At 39.6% G+C, this 22593-nt stretch overlaps 2 protein-coding genes across 2 annotated transcripts in view; one reads left to right on the forward strand and one right to left on the reverse strand.

The window, feature by feature from the left end:
* Window positions 1–5688, forward strand: part of gas2l2 (growth arrest specific 2 like 2) — a gene marked incomplete at its 5' end in the record, with an annotated part of 8818 nt that extends 3130 nt beyond the window's left edge. Inside the window, 3 exons of the mRNA XM_083531823.1 lie at window positions 144–240; window positions 1575–1779; window positions 3887–5688. Coding sequence (XP_083387949.1) covers window positions 144–240; window positions 1575–1779; window positions 3887–5576 — 1992 coding nt within the window. The 3' untranslated portion in view covers window positions 5577–5688. The remainder of the gene's footprint in view (window positions 1–143; window positions 241–1574; window positions 1780–3886) is intronic.
* A 1223-nt stretch (window positions 5689–6911) lies between these two features.
* rasl10b (RAS like family 10 member B) lies at window positions 6912–20000 on the reverse strand. The gene is made up of 4 exons (XM_083532019.1): window positions 19135–20000; window positions 17534–17920; window positions 15206–15330; window positions 6912–9084 (listed from the first exon to the last, which is right to left on the reverse strand). Exons 2-4 carry the CDS (start codon window positions 17819–17821, stop codon window positions 8814–8816), a joined length of 684 nt encoding a protein of 227 aa, XP_083388145.1. The 5' UTR covers window positions 17822–17920; window positions 19135–20000; the 3' UTR covers window positions 6912–8813.
* Between the last annotated feature and the right edge of the window lie 2593 nt (window positions 20001–22593).

Raw genomic sequence — 22593 nt, forward strand, 5'->3', positions numbered from 1 at the left:
CTCTCCTAATTCCTCTCTCATCAATAACCTCTGCTGTGTCACACACTGACAAATGATAGGAGATAGATTTCATATACACACCAGCAGTACTTCACTGTCAGTCAGCATATGGCATTTCTATTAAACAATGTGTGTGAGTGTAGATCCTAAGGAATCACGTGATGGTGAGAGTGGGTGGAGGTTGGGACACCCTGGAGCACTATTTGGACAAACATGACCCCTGCCGCTGCACATCTCTCTGTGAGTGCATATGCACACACACACATACACACACACTTTTATTTGCTAGCTTCCCAAAATAGATATTATATACTTTATGCAATTATAAACAATCAGCTTGTCTCCTGTTTGTTGTTTCAGCTTTTAAACATGTATAGAAGTGAATGGAAATAGATTTTTTATTATTTTATGCCCCGCAAATAAAGGTCAGTCATCCACTGAATGCAGATGCATTTAATTTGTGCAGGCACATGTAATTGCTTTCCTGAAAGTGCTTAAAGCGTAAACATGTTTGTTGTTCATAAAGCGTTGGCACAACAAATACAATTATAATAAACTTGAACCTCTATTTAATATTTATATATAATATATAGTATTTAATATTTCTCTTCTAATAGAAACAGTGTGAGTTGCCCTTTTTTCAAGAATAACAACTAGGTGTGAAAATAGCACATACAGGCACATAGAGACAGTATTGGTATCAGAAACAGAACATACCTATAAACATTTATAAAAGATAAAACAAGGCAAAAAAACACAGCTATTTCACTCAAGCAAGAGCCAAAAAAGAGCAAGCTCATAAATGGTTTCATAGGCGCAATAAATGAGCAGAAAACTACAAGAAGTAAATCTACACCAAAGTAAAAAGTACTGAATTCAAGCCTAATGTCATTTATTTGATATGCATAACACTGCCTTAAAAAAAAAATTATATATAAATAATTTTGGTATAATTAGTTTTAGGAATGGTTTCAGTACTCTGTCTGTAAATACCATGTATCCTATGATAAACTAGCAGGACGGAGAGGCAGAGACATTAACGTGGGCGGTATTAGTAATTAGCAGAGTTTGTTTTCCATCAGAATCTAGGAGATGACGAATTCAATTCAGCTCTTTCTTCCATTTTGCATAGCTTTGCCACTAAACTTGGCGAGATAATCATCAACTGGTATGATGTTTGAGAGTTCCATGGGTCGAACTATAGGGGGAGAATAATAGGGGCTCGAGAATAGAACCCGGTGGGACACCATATTGCACTTTTTCCTCTCTGGATAATCTCCATTATGTGAGTGGAGTCTGCTGGGATAATAACAGGATATATCTGATTGCATTCATGCCGCATAGAATCGAAGCATGCCGAGGTAGCTCGCTGTCATCTGGGAATATAAATAGCACAAGAGTCTTTTAGTTATCAAAGAAGCTCTTATCTATAGAAACACAGCCCTTGTTAAACCTGCTCTTCGTTTTTTTTTTTTTTTCTGCTGTAGGAATTACATAACCCAAGCTCCCGGTGAGCTCAAATGAGCATCTCTTTTGCTCATTTGATTTCCGTCTCTCTCGCTCTCTCTCTCTAGCCCATAAACTGGCACAGCGCCCTGCCACTCCAGTCCACGAGATCAAAGCCAGGCAATGCGGGCCTGATGGCCAGGCAACGTCTCGAATCTCTTTGGTGCTGAGCCGAACCCAATCCCCCCTTGACCCTGTGATCTGGACCCCTTCAACTCCCACTAGGATCCAGAGATCAGAGCCGAGGCTCAGGAATAGCCCATCTCCTACAAAGTAAGCGAATAAAATACAGACATTTACATCATTAAATTACTGTGATTTCATAAATAGAGGATATTAAAAAAAATTGCTTGACGTGTACATATTTGCACAGGCCGAAGTGCGTTCTGGTCTTGCAACTGAATTAGTAAATTTTTAGACTTTTAATTAAATGGTGTCATTTATTTAATGAATGTATTGTGAGTTAAATTATGCTAAAACCAGTCAACCACAAGGCCGATGGCATCATTGGGGACGCAACCGCCATAAAATCTAGTGCTTCTTGTATTCGGATAGATACACAGGTACACAATCACAATTGCGAAAACTGCAGCCAGCCAAAAATGGACCTTGATTTTTCATGTACGCATTATATTTATTATGGCGAACAGGAAGAACTGTATAGAATTATTTTAGACATTTTACCCTGTTAGGCTCTTGAGCCATGCAATCAAGTTACTGCAGTATGTAGAGTTTTTAGAGTTTTCCCCACCCATACATGTCGGTGGCTTTCAAGGGGAGCCAAGGAGGGCAACAAAAAGTAATCAATCACTGAATGTCACTGAATACCATGAACATTGCACTCAGAATGAATCAGTGAGTTAATTAAAACCAGCAAGGGCTCATGGCAGGTTAAAGAGCATCTTCAGGAAGAAGTAGTTTGCATTTGATAAATCTCATCTTTGGTTCCTAGTTAAACCTACATGATCCAGCTAATCCAGGTTTTAAAGCTTACAGTTTAGTATAATTGTCTGACTGATTCTAATACGTTATTGTTTCTAAAACCTGCACAGGGACTTGTATGCCAGACACTCAATACAATTGAAATCAATAATCGTGTGTAATTGTTGATAGGACGCGCCATTCTGTGATGTATAATAATTTGTTTTCCATAACACAAAGCTCCGGCATGTTTTATTCCTCACATATGCCATAGTTATAATTTGGAAAGCGTTTAATCAACATTTTTGATACAAATCAGCTCTGGCTGTGAGAGTGACAGAAATCCATTTAGGCTCGCAGACACGGCCCTTAATTAATCAGACAGCAAGCATCCGTACTACTCAGAAATCTGTGCATGTCAGAAAGTAGTGCAGACAATTCAAAGCAGCTGCGGAGAAGAAATTATTTATCACCGCGCCGAACTGCAGTTCATGTTTCGCTCGTCGAGTGTAGTCGTCTACACTTCATCATTCATTTTGAATCAAATTCCCATCGCATCACAATTATCTCTCGGCAACAGTGCAGCACAAACACTGGCAGCACAAAATTATATGGGTAATGGTTTCGAATCGTTGTTATTGCGACCGTCCCCATCGCTTCATACAAATTTAATCAGAATGTCTAATGTCAGGCTATTTAATTATTGCATTCAACTAAAATGAGCTTCTGCTTCACCACTTCAACATTCAGGTTCGAGTAGTTTTCCTTAGGTTAGTTGACACAGTGTGGCGTTAGTATAAATCAAAGTCAAGCTCTAAATTGTTTTAGACACATTATAGATTGCAGATTTCAGTGTGGAGGCTCTGATAAAAATATAAATGGGGCCATTTACACCAAATAATGACAGTGTTCATAAATCAGCAACCTTTCAGATAAGTGTCACTGTAATAACCATTATGAACAGTCTTCAAAACACAAATAACTAAAAAGGGAAAAAAAACAAACACTTTTTATAAATGTATCAAGAGTATAAATGCCTGCTTTATATGACTGTGCTGTAATGTATATGTGACGAATAAAGGTTATTCTATTGTACAGTACAGGATATTTAACATCCCTTCAGCTTGTGTGTTTTCATGAAGAAAAATCCATGGACAAAAAAGTAAAAAATTTGTTATAGCATCCAGCCATTAGAAATTTATGTCATGATCTTTAAAATGTTAATAAGGGTTTAATAGAGCTTACCCTTTTCTGACATTTAAAGTATTAAATTGTGTCCACTTCATCTAAATTAGCCTGATATACTGACATATGCTTCAGCTGGAGTGCTGCTATTTAAAAAAAAAAGGTACTGATTTACATGCTTATATACAAAGCTCTTAATAACTATAAATATTCTGTTACAAAATAATGTTACTATTACATTATAAGTCATCTGGCTTTGTAAATATTTTTTCAGGTTAAGAGTCCCTTGTCGGCAAACCTACTCTGATACTAAGGAAGTGGTAAATTCAGCTAGCAGAAGAGGCAGAGAACCCAGTAGAGTGTCTCCATCTCCACGTGTAACCAGCAGTCTTCCACGACCAGCTCGTCCGTCCACCCCACCCCAACCAGAGACTCAGCGTCCCTGTACACCCTTGATCTTGCAGAAGGTCTACAGCCAGACCTTTCCTCCACCCCAGCAAGAGCCAGACAGCAGGCTTAGGCACAATTGGACTAAGTCGCAGATTGTATCAAAGCTAAGGCAAAACGCGACAATTGGACCAAAAAACAACCAGGATTTTCTCAGCGTTCCAGAGAAGCCAAGAGCTTCCGGGTCACATCGGCCTTTCCAGTGTGTTACACCAGTTCAGGGTCTTGTAGCCAACAACATTTTGGTGAGCCAACAAGACTCTCAGGACATTGCAAATGGCAGAAAGAGCCCCGGGTTTATTCGGACATTTTCTCCTACAGAAGGGTTAATAGGTGTCATATCAGGTGATGGACATAATATGCTTCTAGCATCAAATGGAAGCACACTGGAAGCACAAGACCAGCCATCAGATCATTTGTCCCAAACTCCTTTACTTCAAGACACTGAGTATAGCAGACAAAGATCTTCTTTACATGGTGACAAGCACAACTTAGACCTTCCAAAGAACACTGTACTTCATTCTGTCATCAACATAAACAAATCAGACTTCAACAGCACCATGGTGAAGCCATCTCAACCTGTTTCTGCTTTTAATACAGAAAATAAATGTAGAGATACTGAGAAAAGCAATCTCTTTATTCCTGCTCCAATCAGTCCTGCTCAGGAGGCCATTCTTTACCAGAGCCTTGAAGAAGAGATCCTGTTTAATCTACAGCAACTTGGCGTGGACTCTGATGGCAGTGACTCAGAGAATGAGCAGGAAATTCGTCAACCGGACACCCCAATGAATTCTTCACATGAGATCAAGAAACCTTCTATCCAAAACATATTCTCTGGTGCATCTGATTCATGCTCCACACAATCAAGGAATGCAAGTTTTGATGCTGTCATTAGTGAACTTTCAAAAGGGAGGAGTCCACTTGAGAAAGTTTCTGTTGAAAGTTGGGTAAACAATTCTTCCAGAGATCTCAGAGGCAAGAAACATGAAAGTCAGACTAACACAGATTCAAGACACCTGAGTGTTTCCAAACCTTTTATGGCCAGTTCCTGGTCTTCCCTAGGCTCGAGCATGGGTTCAAAAGATTCGACTATACTATCCAAGACAGCTGATGCCAAGAACTCCAGTACTGGCAGTAAGGAGAATCCTTGGGCCCCTTCCTCCTATCAGAGGAGGTCCTTGAAAAAGCCAGAAAGAGTCCCTTCCATCTATAAGTTGAAACTGAGACCTTGTGTCCGCCCCAGACGGGACCACAGACCTGACAAGACACCTACAAAAATCCCCAAGCCAGTTTGCTATAAAAGAAGTCAAAGCCCAAGAGGCACCAATCAGAACTATATGTCAGTACGAAATACTGTTATACCTGATACTCAGAAAGGACTCGCTGTTTCTCGTAGAGCTTCCACCAAATGGCACTCTAGGAAAACATATCAAGCTTCATCCAAATTCAGTGCCACAAACTGCACAGAAGGGGACCAAGAGATGGTGGCTAATCAGGAGCTTGAATTCTGGGTTTAAACTTTTTTAACATATATTGTCTTTCTGTGTTGGTATTTGTGCCATGTTTTGGATCTCAGACATTAGCCAGGGTAAAGTCACTCAGTTATGGATTTAATAACCAATTCTGTAGATTGATACTCTTATCTGAACTGAGCAAGTACAATAGCAATCAAGGGTTATAGGTTTTCTTCAAAGACTCAACCATAGTATCTTGTCTTTGCAGGGATTTAAATGCACAACCTTTCCAATCAGTAGCCCAACCACTGAACAACCACTTCTCAATTGCCCAGTGGGAAATTCAGCATGGCCAAAATATTTTTATGATCTACAAATTTGCTTATAATAGTTTCTCCACCATGCGCTTAGAATTTCAGTTACACACATGCTGACATGCTTAGGCTTTATCAAATAAGCATTTTTCCCCCCAGGCAGCTTTGAGGCTTGCAGAAATAGAAAAGCACACACTGTATTATTGCTTACAGTCAGGTGCTTTACACCTGAGCCTCGTTCAGTCAAAACTCATAAAATGCTAAAAGTACCCAGAGAAAATACACAATATTACATTATTGCATCAAATCTATTTTAGTCCCCTCTAATTGTCCATATGTGATGTGTATATGAAGCTTTTGTTTATCCCGTAGATGGTTAAGAATAGGCAGATCCAGTGTGTAACATATTATTTGGAAACTAAAGCATTCCCACTGAGGTTATTCTTGGCTGTATTTTAGTTTATAACAGTTTTGCAAGTCACCTTGCTGCTGTGTTTTTGCCAGTACAGCCTTTATAAATAAACCCAAGTGTAAGTCTAGGGCTATTTATAGCCTCCTTGAAACTGCAGTCTATCACACCAGAGCAGCTGCACCCGGTGCATCTCTCTCTCTCTCTCTCTCTCTCTCTCTCTCTCTCTCTCTCTCTCTCTCTCTCTCTCTCTCTCTCTCTCTCTCTCTCTCTCTCTCTCTCTCTCTCTCTCTCTCTCTCTCTCTCTCTCTCTCTCTCTCTCTCTCTCTCTCTCTCTCTCTCTCTCTCTCTCTCTCTCTCTCTCTTCATCTCTCCTTCTAGCATCTCTCCTTCCAGAATTTCTTTCAGAAACGAAAATTATCGCAGACCACTCGTGATTATCTGTAAGCATAGACATTGGTCTGATGTGGGTAGAGAAAGCAGGTCTAAATCATTACGGGTTTTTTTTTTATTCCTACAATTGAGTCAGCATTTAGAGCTAAATAGATCATTACAAAGTAAAATACAACTCCATGTTATGTTTTTAAAATAGAATCCATTTTCTGATATTTTTTTGTAATTATTGTGGCCACTCTAGGAGAAATAACTGTTACATAAAAATGATCTGGATTCTGATACCAGCAAGATGATTTATTATCAATTTTAGTGCAACAAGTACATCCTGACTTTCGGTTGTTTATGAAACAATTCGATTTTGATTTTATACAATATCTGATACCTTTATTGTTATGGAGATTTTCGTTTCCTCCCAAGATTTCAAATAAAATGATTATCAGGGGTGATTTTTAAAGCGTAATGCAGGATCAATGATCTTCTCAATAGGGATTCTTGATTAGAAATACCTTTTAAATATAAAACCAGGTTGACATTTGCAACTCAGATAAAAGGATACTAAACCATACAATCTCTGCACTTTGTATCTTTTATATTGTATTTACTTTTTTTTAATACAAATGCACATACGTATGTGGCTTAATGTTTTTGGACACCTGAACCACAAGATTCATATGTGCTTTTTGAGCATCCCATTCTACATTTGATGTTATAATAACCTCCACTATTCTGGGAAGATGTTCTATTAGATTTTGGAGTGTGCTTGTGGAGATTTTTGCTTATTCAGATATAAGGGTATGTGTAAAATCAGGTACAGGTGTAGGTGATTATATATGGTTGAGATTATAAATGGTTGAGGTCAAGCCACTTAAAATCTTCTACTATTACTATGTAAACCATATCTTTATGGCGCTCCCAGTTAATTGGAAAATGTAATGTTACCTCATCCAATGATCCTCTACAATTGTGTGAAGAAGGACCACATATAGCTGGAATAGTCTGAAAGATAATTTTTTGGGTCCAACTTTGTACTTTGTCACACTCTATCCACATTTCCAATTGAATCATACATATTAAGAGGTAAAAGATACTGATGTAGCATAAGCATACATCCTCAGTGACAGAGAAAGAAACAGTTAAGTACCCTTTTTTTATTATAGCCCATAAATATGCATCTTGAAATTTGACCCTTTGTGAGAGAAAATGTATTTACTGTCAGCAGTGAGTCAATATGGTGAAAATAAAAATGTATATGCATATAAACCGTCTTCACAAGGTTTCTTCAAATAAAATGCATTTTCTGAAATTCAAGTTTCAGTTTGCTGGGGCACTGTTTGAGTTAGTTACAGAATTCAAATACAGAATATTGTATAAAAGCCTTTTTTTTAAACGACATAACTATTATCAAAGGTGTCACAGGGGCGTAATAGCAAATTTCAGGGTGGGACGTATTTTTCGGCAATATTGTGCTGTGCCTTGGAATGAAAAATTGAGGTCAAGTTGAAATTTATATTAAAGAAGAATAACATTTAAAATCCCCTTGTTTGCTTAGGTCTCGGTGAGGAATATCACAGAATTTGCTGACCCGTTTCATGCTTTAACACTTCGTTTGTGAGTGAAATTAGGAGATATTTCATGCCTTGTCGTACAACAGGATACTTCTGAATTGCACCCGAACGAGCTAAACAGGTACGTCAAAACTTGGAAGTATCCACTGGGCATACACATCATTTTTTATTTATTTTTGTGCTCTTGATTTATTCACCCGTACCACACGATGAGCCATGATGAGAGAGAAAGCGAGAGACGCATTTTTGTTGAAAAGAACTAGAAGATTCATCAGTGTACGCCCGAGTTAAAAAGCAGAAATGGGCTTCTCAAAGCAGTCCCCAGCATAAACGCATTATTTGCATTTGAGCAACGTGATATTAAAGCTAATAATTTTTTTTTTTTTGAGGCATCAGTCACCGTCGAGACGTTTCAAGCGCCCTTTTTCCGGGACAAGCGACATCTGAGGATTCCTCTTGGCATTAGAACGCAGTTTGTGTGAACAGAGGACAAATTTCTCCTCAGCGAAACAGCCACGACAGGATTCCTTGGCTAGGAGGCAACCCGAGCTCATTATCACAGTTGTAACTGGGTTTCTTTTTCGAAACATTTGAGGCACCTTGACAAGCTCGCACATCACATGAGGGCGCATCGCTCTCTCCGCAGGGCTCTCTGAAAGCGTACGGTGGCGTGCAAGTGTTTGCATCGAGCGCAGCCAACACTCCGCAGAGCCTCCCCAAACAGCAGCAAAACGTGCCAGTTGAACTTCGCCGAGCACTCCACGTAGCCGCATTTCCAGCTCTTGCGCACCAAGTCCGAGACGTTGTGGCGTGGGATGACCCGGCCTCGCTGAAGATCACGCTTGTTGCCTACAATCAGGATTGGGGTTTCGGTCGCGCCCATTACTCTGTGGAAAACCAAAAACATGCTTATGTTAATGATGAGAGAAACATGAATTGCAGGTAGTTTACACTGAAGATGTGTATTTCTGTGTACTTGCTACCACCATCATGTTTCACTAGTGATACGCAGGTATTGGTTTCAGTCTAACATAGGATTTGTGTTTTGTCCCCCCCCCCTCCCCCATTATCTGTGTCTTTCCTCTCTTGACCCACCAGATGTCACTACTGTGTCCATATGTCCCTTACTCATCGCTTATTGTTTTCACCTGTGTCTGATCACCCATGTGTACGCCGTTGCATTGCAAAGTTTCGAGACATGTTTTTTTTTACATGTAGTTTTGAAACATGCCAACAAATGACAGCACAAGGTTAGTGTGCCAAAAGACATTGTCCTGTGTACATTGAGAGCTGTGCAACTGGTGCTATTCTGACCATGTGCGTTACCGTGTGCGTTATCACGTCTGAGATTTCATCATGGGCAGCAAAGTAGAACCAGAAGCAAACAGGAAATTCCGTGTGAAAACGAGCTAACCTGCCAAAGAAACGTTTGACATGATTCGGCAAGTTTACGGGGATGCTGCAATGAGCGGAAGAACATCACTGCAAGACTACAAAAGATCGGGAATACTTTTGACGAGCTCAACCCCCGAAAATGTCGAAACTATTTGTCAACTTGTGCATGATGATCGTCAGACAACAATCCACAATTCTGCTGCCATTTTCAGTGTGTCATACGGAACAGTCCAGGCAATCCTCATGTGTGATTTGAACATGGGCCTTTTAGCCGCCAAGTTTGTCTCAAGGCTGCTTGTGAAGTAGGAGCAGAAGGAATGCAGCGTCGAATTCTGCCAAGAACTCTGTCACGGTGTGTACGGATACGACCCTGAGACGAAGCAACAGTCTTTACAGTGGAAGAGCCCATCATCTCCAAGACTGAAAAATGCAAAGCAGGTTCGCAGCTCGACCAAGCGAACACTCATCATATTTTTCGACATTTCTGGTATTGTGTATCGAGAATTCAACCCCAGTGGCCAGACAGCCAATAGCAAGTTCTACAGTTAAGCTTTAAGGTGTTTGAGGGACGACTTTCAGCAAAAGCATCTATATACAACCATATTTTTTCTGTGGAGAGTTTTCTCCATTTTTGCTAGTCCTTGAGAAAGTGCTTTTTTTAGCCTTTTTAAATTGTGGATTTTCTTTTGCTTTTCTCTTTTGGACCTGTGTTTGTGGAATAATTCTCTTTGCTGTGATCACGTTTGTGCTTTTTTTTGTGCTTTCCGAATCTGTTTCTGAATTTGGGTTCACACCCCCTGTGGCGAACTTCTAAAGCTCCTGTCTCTCATGCAATCAACCCTGGTTCGAACCCAATCTCTGACAGTGAATACTTACTAAAAACACTGGAGAATCATTGTTTCTTCATCAGTGCATTTTTCTGATGTTTATTTAGTTTATTTATTTTGCAAAGGAGTCTCCAGTGCCAGTGCTTTGTAACCATCAATGGGAATTATACAGTTCATTTTTCCCCATCGGTGGATGCTCTTTGTTTGTTTTGAGGTCAAAATTCTGTCAATAAAAAATACATCCCAGCTAGAGATTTTGCAGGATCTAATAAGGCAGTCCAGGCTTCCCGAGGATTACCTCCTGTGCAGTACCTGTCTAAATCTGAGGTTAACGGAGCGCTACACCGTTGAACTGTCAAAGAGAGAAATGTCAGTAATAGGGCTATCACTGCCGTCTGCCACATATCGAGATAACAGCGGTTTTGTGGCTCCACTTATGTCTTTCACAGTTATGCCTCTGACAGTTTGTTAGGAAAAGGAATTTCCCTCTCGCAAGTACACCAGAGAGATAAATAAGGCCCGAGAGGAACCCGAAAACACTCGAAATAGCTGAAATTAGTGTTTCAAATGAATTCAAAAGCTCTGAGTCTCTGAGTGGAATATTAATACTTTGTTTAATTTGTCTTGAGCAAAGATGTTAATTAATAACATGACCCGGTCATCCAAGCTAATTTATCTTAATCTGTGAGTGTGTACTCTGTGTGTGAGTATGCGTCTAAGTGTGTGTGTTAAGACAGCCTGGTCTCATTAGACTCGAGCTTCCCCGCTGTCAATCAGCACAGTGTGTTGGGGTCTTAGTGAGCAAGGTGGCTGAGCTTTGCTCATCCATCACAAGTGGTGACAGTCTGTAGCCTCTGATCTCTACACATCTGCTATGTCGTACCATTTCAGATACAATGACAAGGGGACAAGAGATCCAGATGTTGGCAGCGCTTATTTACAGCATGTTTTGCAAATAGTCAACATGTATTTACTGCTCCTGTTTGTTTTTTTTGTTGTGTCTAAAGATTTTTATATTTTCGTGTGTATTTCTGATGATAGTAGGCAGAATATTGGTATAATAGATGTGGATTTATGGTGGTAAGTGGCTGTAAATTCAGACCTTGCAAAAAACATGTATCCTCTTTAAACTTTTCAACATTTTGTGTGGTAACAGCCTGGAACTGAAATAGATCTGGGTTAAGTATCTACCCATAATAATCAATTTAATTAAAGTGGGTTGGAAAATTGGGGTCAGGGAGTCTGACAACTGTTAGGGAGGACAATAGACAGAGAAGCAACCAACTAGAAAAAAAAATCAAGAGTAAAGCTAAATATGATGCCACCACCACCACCACCACCACCACCACCACCACCACCACCACCGTGTTTCACTAGTGATGCGCAGAGTTCGGTTTCTGCCAAATATAGCACTTTGTTGTATAAGTACAAAATGTGGAAAAGTTGAAATGGGTGAATTTTGATTCAAGGGACTGCAGGTGTAATCCTTGAATTTGAACTAGTGAATTAGAACATTGTGCGCCAGGGACAAATACCAGGAAAGAAAAGTGTTTTAAAATACACACAATCCACTGTGGTTTTTAAAATACCTTTGACAAAGTCAATCCATAGCCATGCAATTGATCATAGTAGATTTGGGCTTTATCAAGAGTGACAAATTATTTTATACAACCAAGCCGTTGAGGGTTACGGGTTTTGCTCAGAGACCCAGAGGTGGCAGCTTGACAGTGTGGCAGTGGTGCTTGACCTATCTATCAGATGTTTTCAGCGCAATGGTAGTTTACCTCTCACACTGCAGACAGCTTTAAAAAAAATCACAATCTGCTCCTTTAAAAACTGACTGGTTCTTCTTTTACATAGTAATTGGTGCTAATATTTATTCACTCATTACTTTATAAAGTCGGCGTTCTCTAATCACCATTCACTCCCTCATTAAGTAATTTGCTTGCCATCGTGCTCAGCGTGTTATTGATTGGTTTGATGATGCATTCATCTTTTCAGTAATGCACTACTTCAGAGTTAATTCTGCATTTAAATTACGGTTGTACAGCATGTATAGTCCAAACAGGGTCATAAATCCAGTCTTGGAAAATGTGTCTTTCCTCTCACATATTCTCTGTGAAGGAAACATCAAATTTTAATACTTGTTATTTTGCCAGCTCAATTTGTATTTGTCAATATCCCTTCACAGGCAACAATAAACCCACTTTTGGCCCTGTTTTGGTTCCATATTGATTTTAAAGTGGTGAGAGAGATGCGAGTGTTGGCACATAGCTTTTGTACAAATCCCCGCAGCACAGAAAAAGGCTTTCCCCTAATTACTGAGATTTGTGGTTAAACAACAGCTTGGGCAAAAATGGTGTTCAACTTGAACGATTAATTAACTGTCATAATTTCTGCCAGAAACAGGAGCTGTTTGATCAGTTGTCTTATTAGCCAGCCAGCTGTTGTCTGACTTTATTAATTCCTGCATCAATAATCACGTCACTCTGGTACAGACGTGTGTATGTTTGTGAACGTGAGAGAGACGAAAAGAGACAAAAAAGAGTAAGCAGTTGGCATGACAGCCTGGATGAGACCTAATTGTGGCGAGATCGATAAAACAAATTTTTTTTTTGTCACCGGCAGAGCTGTCGTCGAGCTTTGACAGCTGATGCCATCGCATCCAATCAATCAACGCACCGATGACAGATGCACGCGACCATGTAGGCTAAATGTTATCGGTGTCAAGAAACACTTGTCAGTGTGTTCATAAAAACACCCACACAGAGTCTCACACTTCAGAGGGGTGATTCTACGACTGGGGTGCCATTTGTGTCCTACTGGTGTGTATGTAAATACAGGTAAAAGGCACTCTACAAAACAAACAATCGAAATGAGTGGTGGCAATACAGTGTCTTAGAGTTGTATTCACCCCCTTGAAGTTTTGCACATTATGTAGTAATATACCCTGGAACTGAGATGGCCATATTGAAATATCAGGGACTGTGAATCTACAGAATATAGCCAATGACTTTAAGTGTGTGGTGGGAGTCTATGAGAAGATAAGAAAGATGAAACAATTAACCTAGAGACCAAGGGTAAACCTTAGAATGATCCTATCACCACCATGCTTCACTATATTCATGGTGGTGTGGTCCTTTGCTTTTCACAAAATGGTTTTAGCCCCAAGTAAAAATGATATCTAAGCATAATTACTGGAGCTAACATATTTTCTGCATAATTAAATGCATGTTTTCTGAGATTCAAGGCTAAATGGCACAGCAATCATTTCAATTCTGTCAGTTTAATTATGGAGTGCGTTAAATTGCTCTTTGTTAAAGTAATGAAAGTACTTAATATGCTTTTGGTCTCCACACCCACACACACACACACATATACACACACACACACACACACACACACACACACACACACACACACACACACACACACATGTACAAGCAGACACAGTTGCCCTATTCCTCTATCCAAATCCAGAAACCTTAAGTCACCATGACTTATTAGGTTTCCCTGCGGCTAGCCTCGTTTGCACAAATTGCTACTCTTTCTTAACACTAAGCAGCCTTTGTAGCTGCCTGTCTTTCTCTGTGATTTACTGATCAAAGCTAACAAGCCCTGTTGTTTCCAAGCAGGAAAATTTGCCATAGAATTGTTTGGCTCCAGCTAGCAATTAACAATTAGCGCTAGCAGATGGAAATGTGGAAATGTGTGTAACTGCATCGCCTGGAAATCTGAATCTGCATTTAAATCTGCATCTGAAATTCCATTACCAATTCAGTTACCATGAATCTCTCGCTTTAAAGGTAAAGTGACTAAATTCTCGTGATATTTTATCTTTGCTTTTGGCAGCTGTTAGCATTGGGATTGTTCCTATGAACAGATCTTGTCTTTGGGCTGCGACAGGATGTGTACAACACATAATGGTGGATCATTATCATCCAAACAGTAAACAACCCTAGCTGCAGTTAAATATTTTTACATTGCTATACTAATTTTTTTTATGATCTCCTTCCGAATAAGTCTACGTTGTTTAGTGTTTTTCTCAGTGAGCTTCGACAAAGTTCTGTCTCTGGGCTTGTAATCGCATTTAAAGGTGGATGTGGACGTGATAGAGATGCAGTTGAGAATGGCGAACTGACACAAAGTGACCATTGTGTGATTACATCTGGACCACCATTCATCAAAGAACTCACAAAAGATCAAGAGAGGAAAAAGAAGGAACGAGTGATGGCAGAGAGTGATTACATCCTGGAAAGGTGCATGTGAGCAATAAAAAAGGCGAGAGAAAACAAAAATAAAGAAAGAGAAAGGAGGCTATCAATATTATCTATCTACTTAATTGTACCATGCTAAATAGAGACATAGACATTCAGACATGGATTTTTGAGACATTTATAATAATTTTGAACTGAAGAAATTTGTCCACATGTGGCTGTGTTTGAAATGTTGTATTATACATGGTAGGTTGTATATATTTATTTGAGTAACCGTGCATATAGGACGTTACTGAGATGAGGTAAGAGAAAGACTAGAATGAGATGGTTTGGTCATGTGCAGAGAAGGGACATAGGGTATATCAGTAGAAGAATGCTAAGGCTGGAGATGCCAAGCAGGAGGAAAAGAAGAAGACCAAGGATGAGGTTTATGGATATGGTGAAGACATGCAGGTAGTTGATTTGAAAGAGGCAGATGTGGACTAAAGGTTGATATGGAGACAGATGATCCGCTGTAGCGTCCCCTAACGGAAGCGGCCAAATAAAGAAAAAGATGATGTAATGTGTACCTGGTCTCCAGGATCTGCTGGCGCATCGTCTTTACGTACTCGAAGCTGTCGAAGCAGCAGATGTCGTAAACCAGGATGTAGACATGCGCACTGCGTATGCCTCGGCAACAAACATCTGACCACTCCTGAGTGACAAAAGGGGTTTAAAAGTGTTTTAAAATATGAGTCTTTTCGATATAATAGTGTGTCACTTGTTACCATTTATAGCTACTTTGAGTGCCATTACTCATGTTATCGCATAGTTATATAATTATGGACAACATGGACATCATGACATCATGTGACATGCCCTTATGACCTTCAGAAATATGATGTATCGTCTTGGACATGGAGAGTCATGGAAACAATGAATACTATTACTTGGAAAAATTGGAAAAGAATCAAAACCATTAAATCCGATTCTCTTAAGGAGGTAAAACAGCATTATTATTTATTTACAGCAAAATGAGGCTTTTTATAAAAGGAAAAAAAAGAATCATGCATGCATTTGTATCCGTCTATGGTAATACTTGGTCTATATATAATAGTGTCAGAATGATGTGCCAATATACCCAAGCACTACCATTAATATTCACATTTCACACTTTTTCCATGCCTTCCTTTCTACATATTCAACTAATATTCATTGAGGAAAGCAAGCGAGGGTGGTAACAGGAGACAGACGTGCCAAGACCAGCTGAGCCCCTTCTCTCCTTTCACGCTGGTGTCAAAATGAATTTCAAATAGCGTATTATTGACTACCACTGGTTTGCTTGCCTTTGTGTAATATTATTAACAATAATAATATTTTTATAAAAGGATGAGTGCAGAGACCATCCATGTTATTACAGTTTGCTGGTAAGGAACTGCTTGAACAAAAGTATCATGTCTTTTAATATAAGCACCGGATGAACTCTTTACCATCTTGGGGAAGAGTGAACACATTAAATCTGAGGAACACCGTAGTAATCAATCTACTATGTACAACTTGAGGCAGAAGGTTTAGAATTAACGGAATGATGGTATTTAGTAGCACGGGTCAGTCCAAACAAATACAGTTTACTTAAATATCAAGGATAGAGGATGGGGGAGGGGTGATTTTACCTCAGAAGTTACCTCAGAAGACTACTGATGTAATATGGGACTCTTGCTGAGATCCCTAAGGGTACTATCTGTAAGGGTTTCTTCTCATTATAAAGGCAGGGCAGGACGATCATGCTTAACAGGCTTAAAGCATGCTTTAAAATTAATTCCCAGACACTTTCATGCTGATCAGAAAATAATTTTGTGCCCTTTTTAAAAGCCTTGTTAGTCTTTCGTCAGTCTTTTTTTGTTACACCGTTCTTACATTTGAAATGGCCTCTTCAGAAACAGCAGATTAAAACGAGGACTGAAATAGCCCCAGTTAAGCGGATGTTCCTCTGAAGCAGGATTATCATATCTTATCAAATAATGCTTTGCTTGTTAAAAATGATGCCATTGGGCTGCAAAACTGAATCATGATTATCACACAGCACCGATGTGTGCAGATGACATGACCTCTGGCTTCCTACAGTTTTACAGCAAGGGGCAAAAAAAACCTGTGCAAAGTGTGAAAAGGGAAAATCACATCAGATTCTACCATCTTTTCATTCCCTGGATTGGAGCCCTGACCTTTAAAGCCACTACTGCTCCTGATGATAATGAATGATATGTTCACAAGATTGCCCTATAAATATACAGTGAAATTGAAAGGAATCCTTTAAAAGGTATACACTATAAAGATTATATACTTCATAAAAAGGTTATCAGTTGAACTGATTTTCACTGGAAAGCATAATGAAGGTTGATAAATATAAATGCAAAAAACACATGTATACTTTTATAGTTCATTCAATTTAAATCAATTCCTTTTTATTTGTAGAGTGCTGGATGGACATTGTCTCAAAGCAGCTTTACAGAGATAAAGCGGTTATAAAAGAATGTATAAGTTTATTCCCTATAATTGTAAGTTTGTCCCTAATGAGCGAGAGAGTGGTGACTGTGGCAAGGAAAAACTCCTTGAGATAGCATGAAGAAATCTTGAGAGGAAGCAGACTCGAAGGAAATATTTTTACCTGGGCACTAACAGATCCTGCAGAAATGTTCAAGTTTAAAGGATTTTTATCATTTACTGATTTAAATCACCTTACATTATGTAAGTGAGTTTTGAGTGAATAAAAACCAGCCTAAGTTTAATGTTTCACATTTTTCGTGGTTCAATAATGTGTTGCAAGACAGAAGACAGAAATTATGTAAAAAATATTTGGAGTATGGCTTTAACAGAACATTACAAATAGTTAAAAAAACCCACACACTTGAAGATCATACCTGAAGGGAGCTGCCAGGGAAGTTGCTGATGGCCGGGTAGTCAGTGATCTGCAGGTCGTGCACATGGCCGTTGAGCACAGCGGCAGACAGATGCACCCGACGTGTGCGGCTTGACGAGGCCGCATCACTGTAGTCATCGTAGAGGAAGCGCTGCACAATGGCTGTCTTGCCCACACCCTGTGCTCCAAGCACCGCTATCCGAAACGGAGGGGGCATAGCACTGCGTCCACCTCGGCCTCGGTGGGCCCCACCGCCCTCCCTGCTCTCGCAAACTGCTGGCCAATGCATTCAGGAGGATACCAGGGCCCTGCATAGTCCTGACCAGGGCACAGGGAGCTGAGCTGGGCACAGCACAGCCCCATTCATATGACGACTAAACCTGAGACCCTAGAGAGGAAGACGATAGGAATGAGATTAAAGTGAGCTGTAATCTGTGTCATCCATGTAAAGATACAGAACATCAAGATTGCTTATTAAAATGATATTCAGTAGAGAGGACAGACACAAAGATGCCAAAAGGATTCTCAGACCAAGTGTGGGGTGCATGGGGTTCCCTTGTACAAATTTTGTTTCTCAGGTCTCCCTTGCTTACACAGAGCTCAAAACGTTCCTCATTACAAAATACCTAGCTAACCATGCAACATGTTGCAAAAGATGGACAGAATACAGACGAGCTGACAGAGCAAGGAAGAGCTGCGGCTGAAACCTGTTTACAATATGGCTCAGTGCTTAAAGCTTTGAGATGCTGATCTGATGGTTGTAAAGGTTTTGATTCGTGACCCTTAACTGCTCACTTATCTCCTGACACCAGCAGGCAGCAAACACACTCTAATGTACATCACATCAAATCTGGAATGTAAATGTGTTGTAAATAGTACAAGTAGCCCTGTAGTAATTATAACTTCTAGACCTGAATGCACTGGTTTATTGTGACATATAGCAGATATGAGTAGAAAGTGCCATACTGACAAATACTGACTAGATAGATAGATAGATAGATAGATAGATAGATAGATAGATAGATAGATAGATAGATAGATAGATAGATAGATAGATAGATAGATAGATAGATAGATAGCACACTTGTGCACACACACACACACACACACACACACACACACACACACACACACAGACAGACAGACAGACAGACAGACAGACAGACAGACAGACAGCACACTTGTGCATACACACACACACACACACACACACATACAAACAGATAGATAGATAGATAGATAGATAGATAGATAGATAGATAGATAGATAGATAGATAGATAGATAGATAGATAGATAGATAGCAGAACAAGATAGATAGATAGATAGATAGATAGATAGATAGATAGATAGATAGATAGATAGATAGATAGATAGATAGATAGATAGATAGATAGATAGATAGAGAACATGCCTTTACTACTGAACAACACCAAATGTATAAGTAAAACAAATATTATGCTAATTTAAATTTTAATATATGCCCCGCCCATACGTGAAACCCGCGCGATTTTACGGCTTATTATTGTGTTGCTATGTGAGATGCAGATTTGCACGTCATAAAAGTCCAAAGAAAAAACAAAAACATTATATGCACGCATACCTCGCAAACCTTTTCCTCGATGCCAGGTGGGAAGCTCGATTCTGCGCCACAGAGAACAAACCAACCGACCGACTTTTCACGACTTTTGGCTCCCGACTCGTCCGATGCGTAGGCATGCCAGGTGCCTCCATCAGCAGCAGCAGCAGCAGCAGTAACGCTCCGGAAGGGACATCCTCCTGTTTCTGGAGGTGCAAACCCAAACCCCCACCTCCCACCTCCCCACATACACACACACAAATCAATCGATCAATCAATAAATAAAGAAACAACAGGTCCCGGTGCTCATGCAAGGATGGACGCAACAGAAGCAGCAGAAGCAGCGCGCGCGATCTTGCAGCTCACACGGAGAGCCCCGGAGCGCGCGCTCTTATACGCAGACTGATTTACAAAGGGGGAAAAAAGAAGAAAAAAAAAGATGCATGTCGATCGGTCAGTCAGAAAGCGCTCTCCGGGTTCTCCCTCCCTCCTTGTGTAGATGCTCTCCGCCTCCGGTGTGACACGGGCTCAAAATAATAAGATATATTGCTGTTGTTAAGAGCGCGAGCGCAGCCTTAGACGCAGACGCGAGGGGAAATAAATACGCACGTGCTTCCAAGCTCCATTTCACGCATTCACTTGATTATAACGTGCACATGCTTTTGCGCATGCTTTTGCTCTAAAATTTGTTATTAGTAATTTTTTTTTCAGGACAGAAAATTCCTGCATATCCCGACAAAAAAAATACAAAACTGTTTCCATGCAAAAAACCTAAGCAGTTTTTTTTAAAGATTCAATCTCAAGATTTCTCACAGGATTTGTTTGTTTATTTATTTGTTTTCTTTACTATCGAACATGTGAGCATGCTGCGTCTCTGGACGTGCTGTAGTAAGGCGGCTGTTTCTTAGCAACCCAGACTTTTCCTCTTGTTGCTAAGTAACCACGTGGTCCATACCTGTCCGCCGCGTTACTTACACGCTCGGTGACCAGATGTGTCCAGGTGTGTGTCAGTGTGTGCGTTTTTTTCTGCACTTTTTGTGCACCAGGTTAAGAGTAACCCTTATTACCATCTGCTGTACTCGGATTTGATGGACGCTTGGAATCTAAAATGTAAATTGTGCGTGAAATCGACAGGAATGCGGCACAAATCTTTCTGAGATCAGACATTATCTTTAGTAAGCAGGATGCATGATAAAAAAAAAAAACCCACAAAAATGTTGATTTATTTACTTTATTTCTATGTTTTGGATCTATTTGCAAGAAAGTAGTCTTGCATTTTGACTTTTTGCATCAAAGGCGTGATGAAATTTTATTCTGTGCATCTTTTTGTATATACAACCAGTACAAGTGGTTGTGCACTGAGGATATAAAAAGATGAGACTGATCTATAATAAACAACAATAAAAAGTCCTTAATTATGCCTTTTTCTCTTCTGTCCCTTTCTCTTTTCAGATCTTCCTGATTCATTTAAATGCTCTACCTGTGAATTGAGATCCTGTGCAGCTGATGGTTCCACATGAACATCTCAATGATCTATTAAGTTAATGAGCACCTGGAGAATTATAAGGATGGATCTGGACTGTTATGCATAAAAACATTCTGCTATGATGTTTTAGGACTGCAATTTGCATGAACATTTAAGCTCTAATCACTGAACAACACACTTCAACAATGATAAAACTGTAATAAATGGACATTCGGTGCCACCCGGATGATGGGTTCCCTTTTGTGTCTGGTTCCTCTCAAGGTTTCTTCCTCATATCATCGGCTTTAACATAAATTCATATTTTATAATATTTATGTTTAAGATACTTTGGACAATGTCCACTGTTAGCAGTGCTCTACAAATAAAACTGAGTTTTAGAAATTCACTTGACGTATCATTGTTTCTATAGTAACACCATAAAGGTAATTATATGGCAAATAAAAGTGTCCACGGTCAGCATTTTGTAACTTAAGCTTGAACTGTTTTTGACACCTTCTGGTCAGAAGTTTACTCTTTGTGATTTCTCAGTGCATTTTTTTTTTTTAAGAGAGAAACCCCCCCCCAAAAAAAAAAAAACTGATGGCATAAGATTTATAAAGACTCTTCTCCTTTTTTTTTTTTTTTTTTTTTTTGTTGGGGTCCATCATGAACCCTGCAGATCATTTTCTTACAAAAAGCACACTGTCATTTTATTTCTTACTCAGTAAGATAGAGGAACGATAGTTTGTTTGGTGTTGAATCATATTTCTGGAAAGCTTGTTTTAAGCTGTCAAGCTTTTTTTTTTGTTTGTATTCAGCTGGAAGCTCTAATAAAGTGGAGCGATTACAGGCTGGCACGTGCGTCAGCATGGTTACAGGCATTATCTCCGAATGCAAGAACAAAAAACAAAACAAAAAACGACGCAGACGCTACGGTCAGGGACATATTTTATTGGATTTAATCAAAAATGAAAAATACATGAAGCAAAAAAAGATAGCAAGGAATGACTAAAGAGGGTGGAATGCATGAAGGAGCGTCGGCTGTGGTGGCATCTAAAGACGCTGGACAGGAAGACTGGCTTGTTTTAACATCTAGACAATGTTCAAAAATAAAAAAAATACAAAATGATCCACAACTGAGAGAATATAGCTACTTTTCCTACGATGACTTCTCATGCGCATTGCAATAACACGCACTACTGCACATCACGCATCGTCGGCGGATCACGATATCTAAGCTCAAGCTATAACATTTATGTTGGCTGGAATCGACCAGAATCTGCAGGAGTTTCTTTAGAGCAATGCTTCCATGTGGCACATCGACATTTACGACAAACATACAAATGACGGCGATGCTGCTATAACGATTATTGTAAAGCGCTCGGAAAACGACGTGATGTCCAGGCTCTAGTATGTAGTGAATGAGCACGTTCTAATATCCCCATACGTTAAATAAGTCACAGAACACGATCACTGCACAGAAGCATACAGCTATACGACACGAGGGAGGAAACAATTTGGCGCAATATGACCGCCTTCAGTCCAGGAATGGAGAAAGTGCTTGAAACAGAAAGTGAAATCATATCACAATACTTGAAGAGCTCTAGTTGCTATGGCAGTGATCGTAATATGGAGTGTAACTGAGACCGAACGATATACATAATATTATTGGGAATTTGTGCGAGTTAAAGAGGAGAACTTTATGGCATGCGGCGCAAATTTTACATCCATACGACAGGCAAGGTATTATTTAGGGTTTGCTTTTTTTAATATTTTTATTTAAAAGGCAAAAATACCCCACAAGCACGATTAAACACTGTACTGAACTACTGCCTCATCTGCCTCATGCTGAAGAAGTCAAGACTTCTTTACATGGCACTGATTCTACCTGAAAACGTGAGAAAACTGAAATCGCCTGACCCATTGAATCATTTCTGTTAAATGGAATAATTGGCATAGAAAGAGCATGGGCAAGTAAATGCCTACCTGGGTAAAAATACCACCACACTCCATTTATA

This window comes from Silurus aristotelis (assembly GCF_946808225.1).
Source record: "Silurus aristotelis genome assembly, chromosome: 26".
NCBI lineage: Eukaryota > Metazoa > Chordata > Actinopteri > Siluriformes > Siluridae > Silurus > Silurus aristotelis.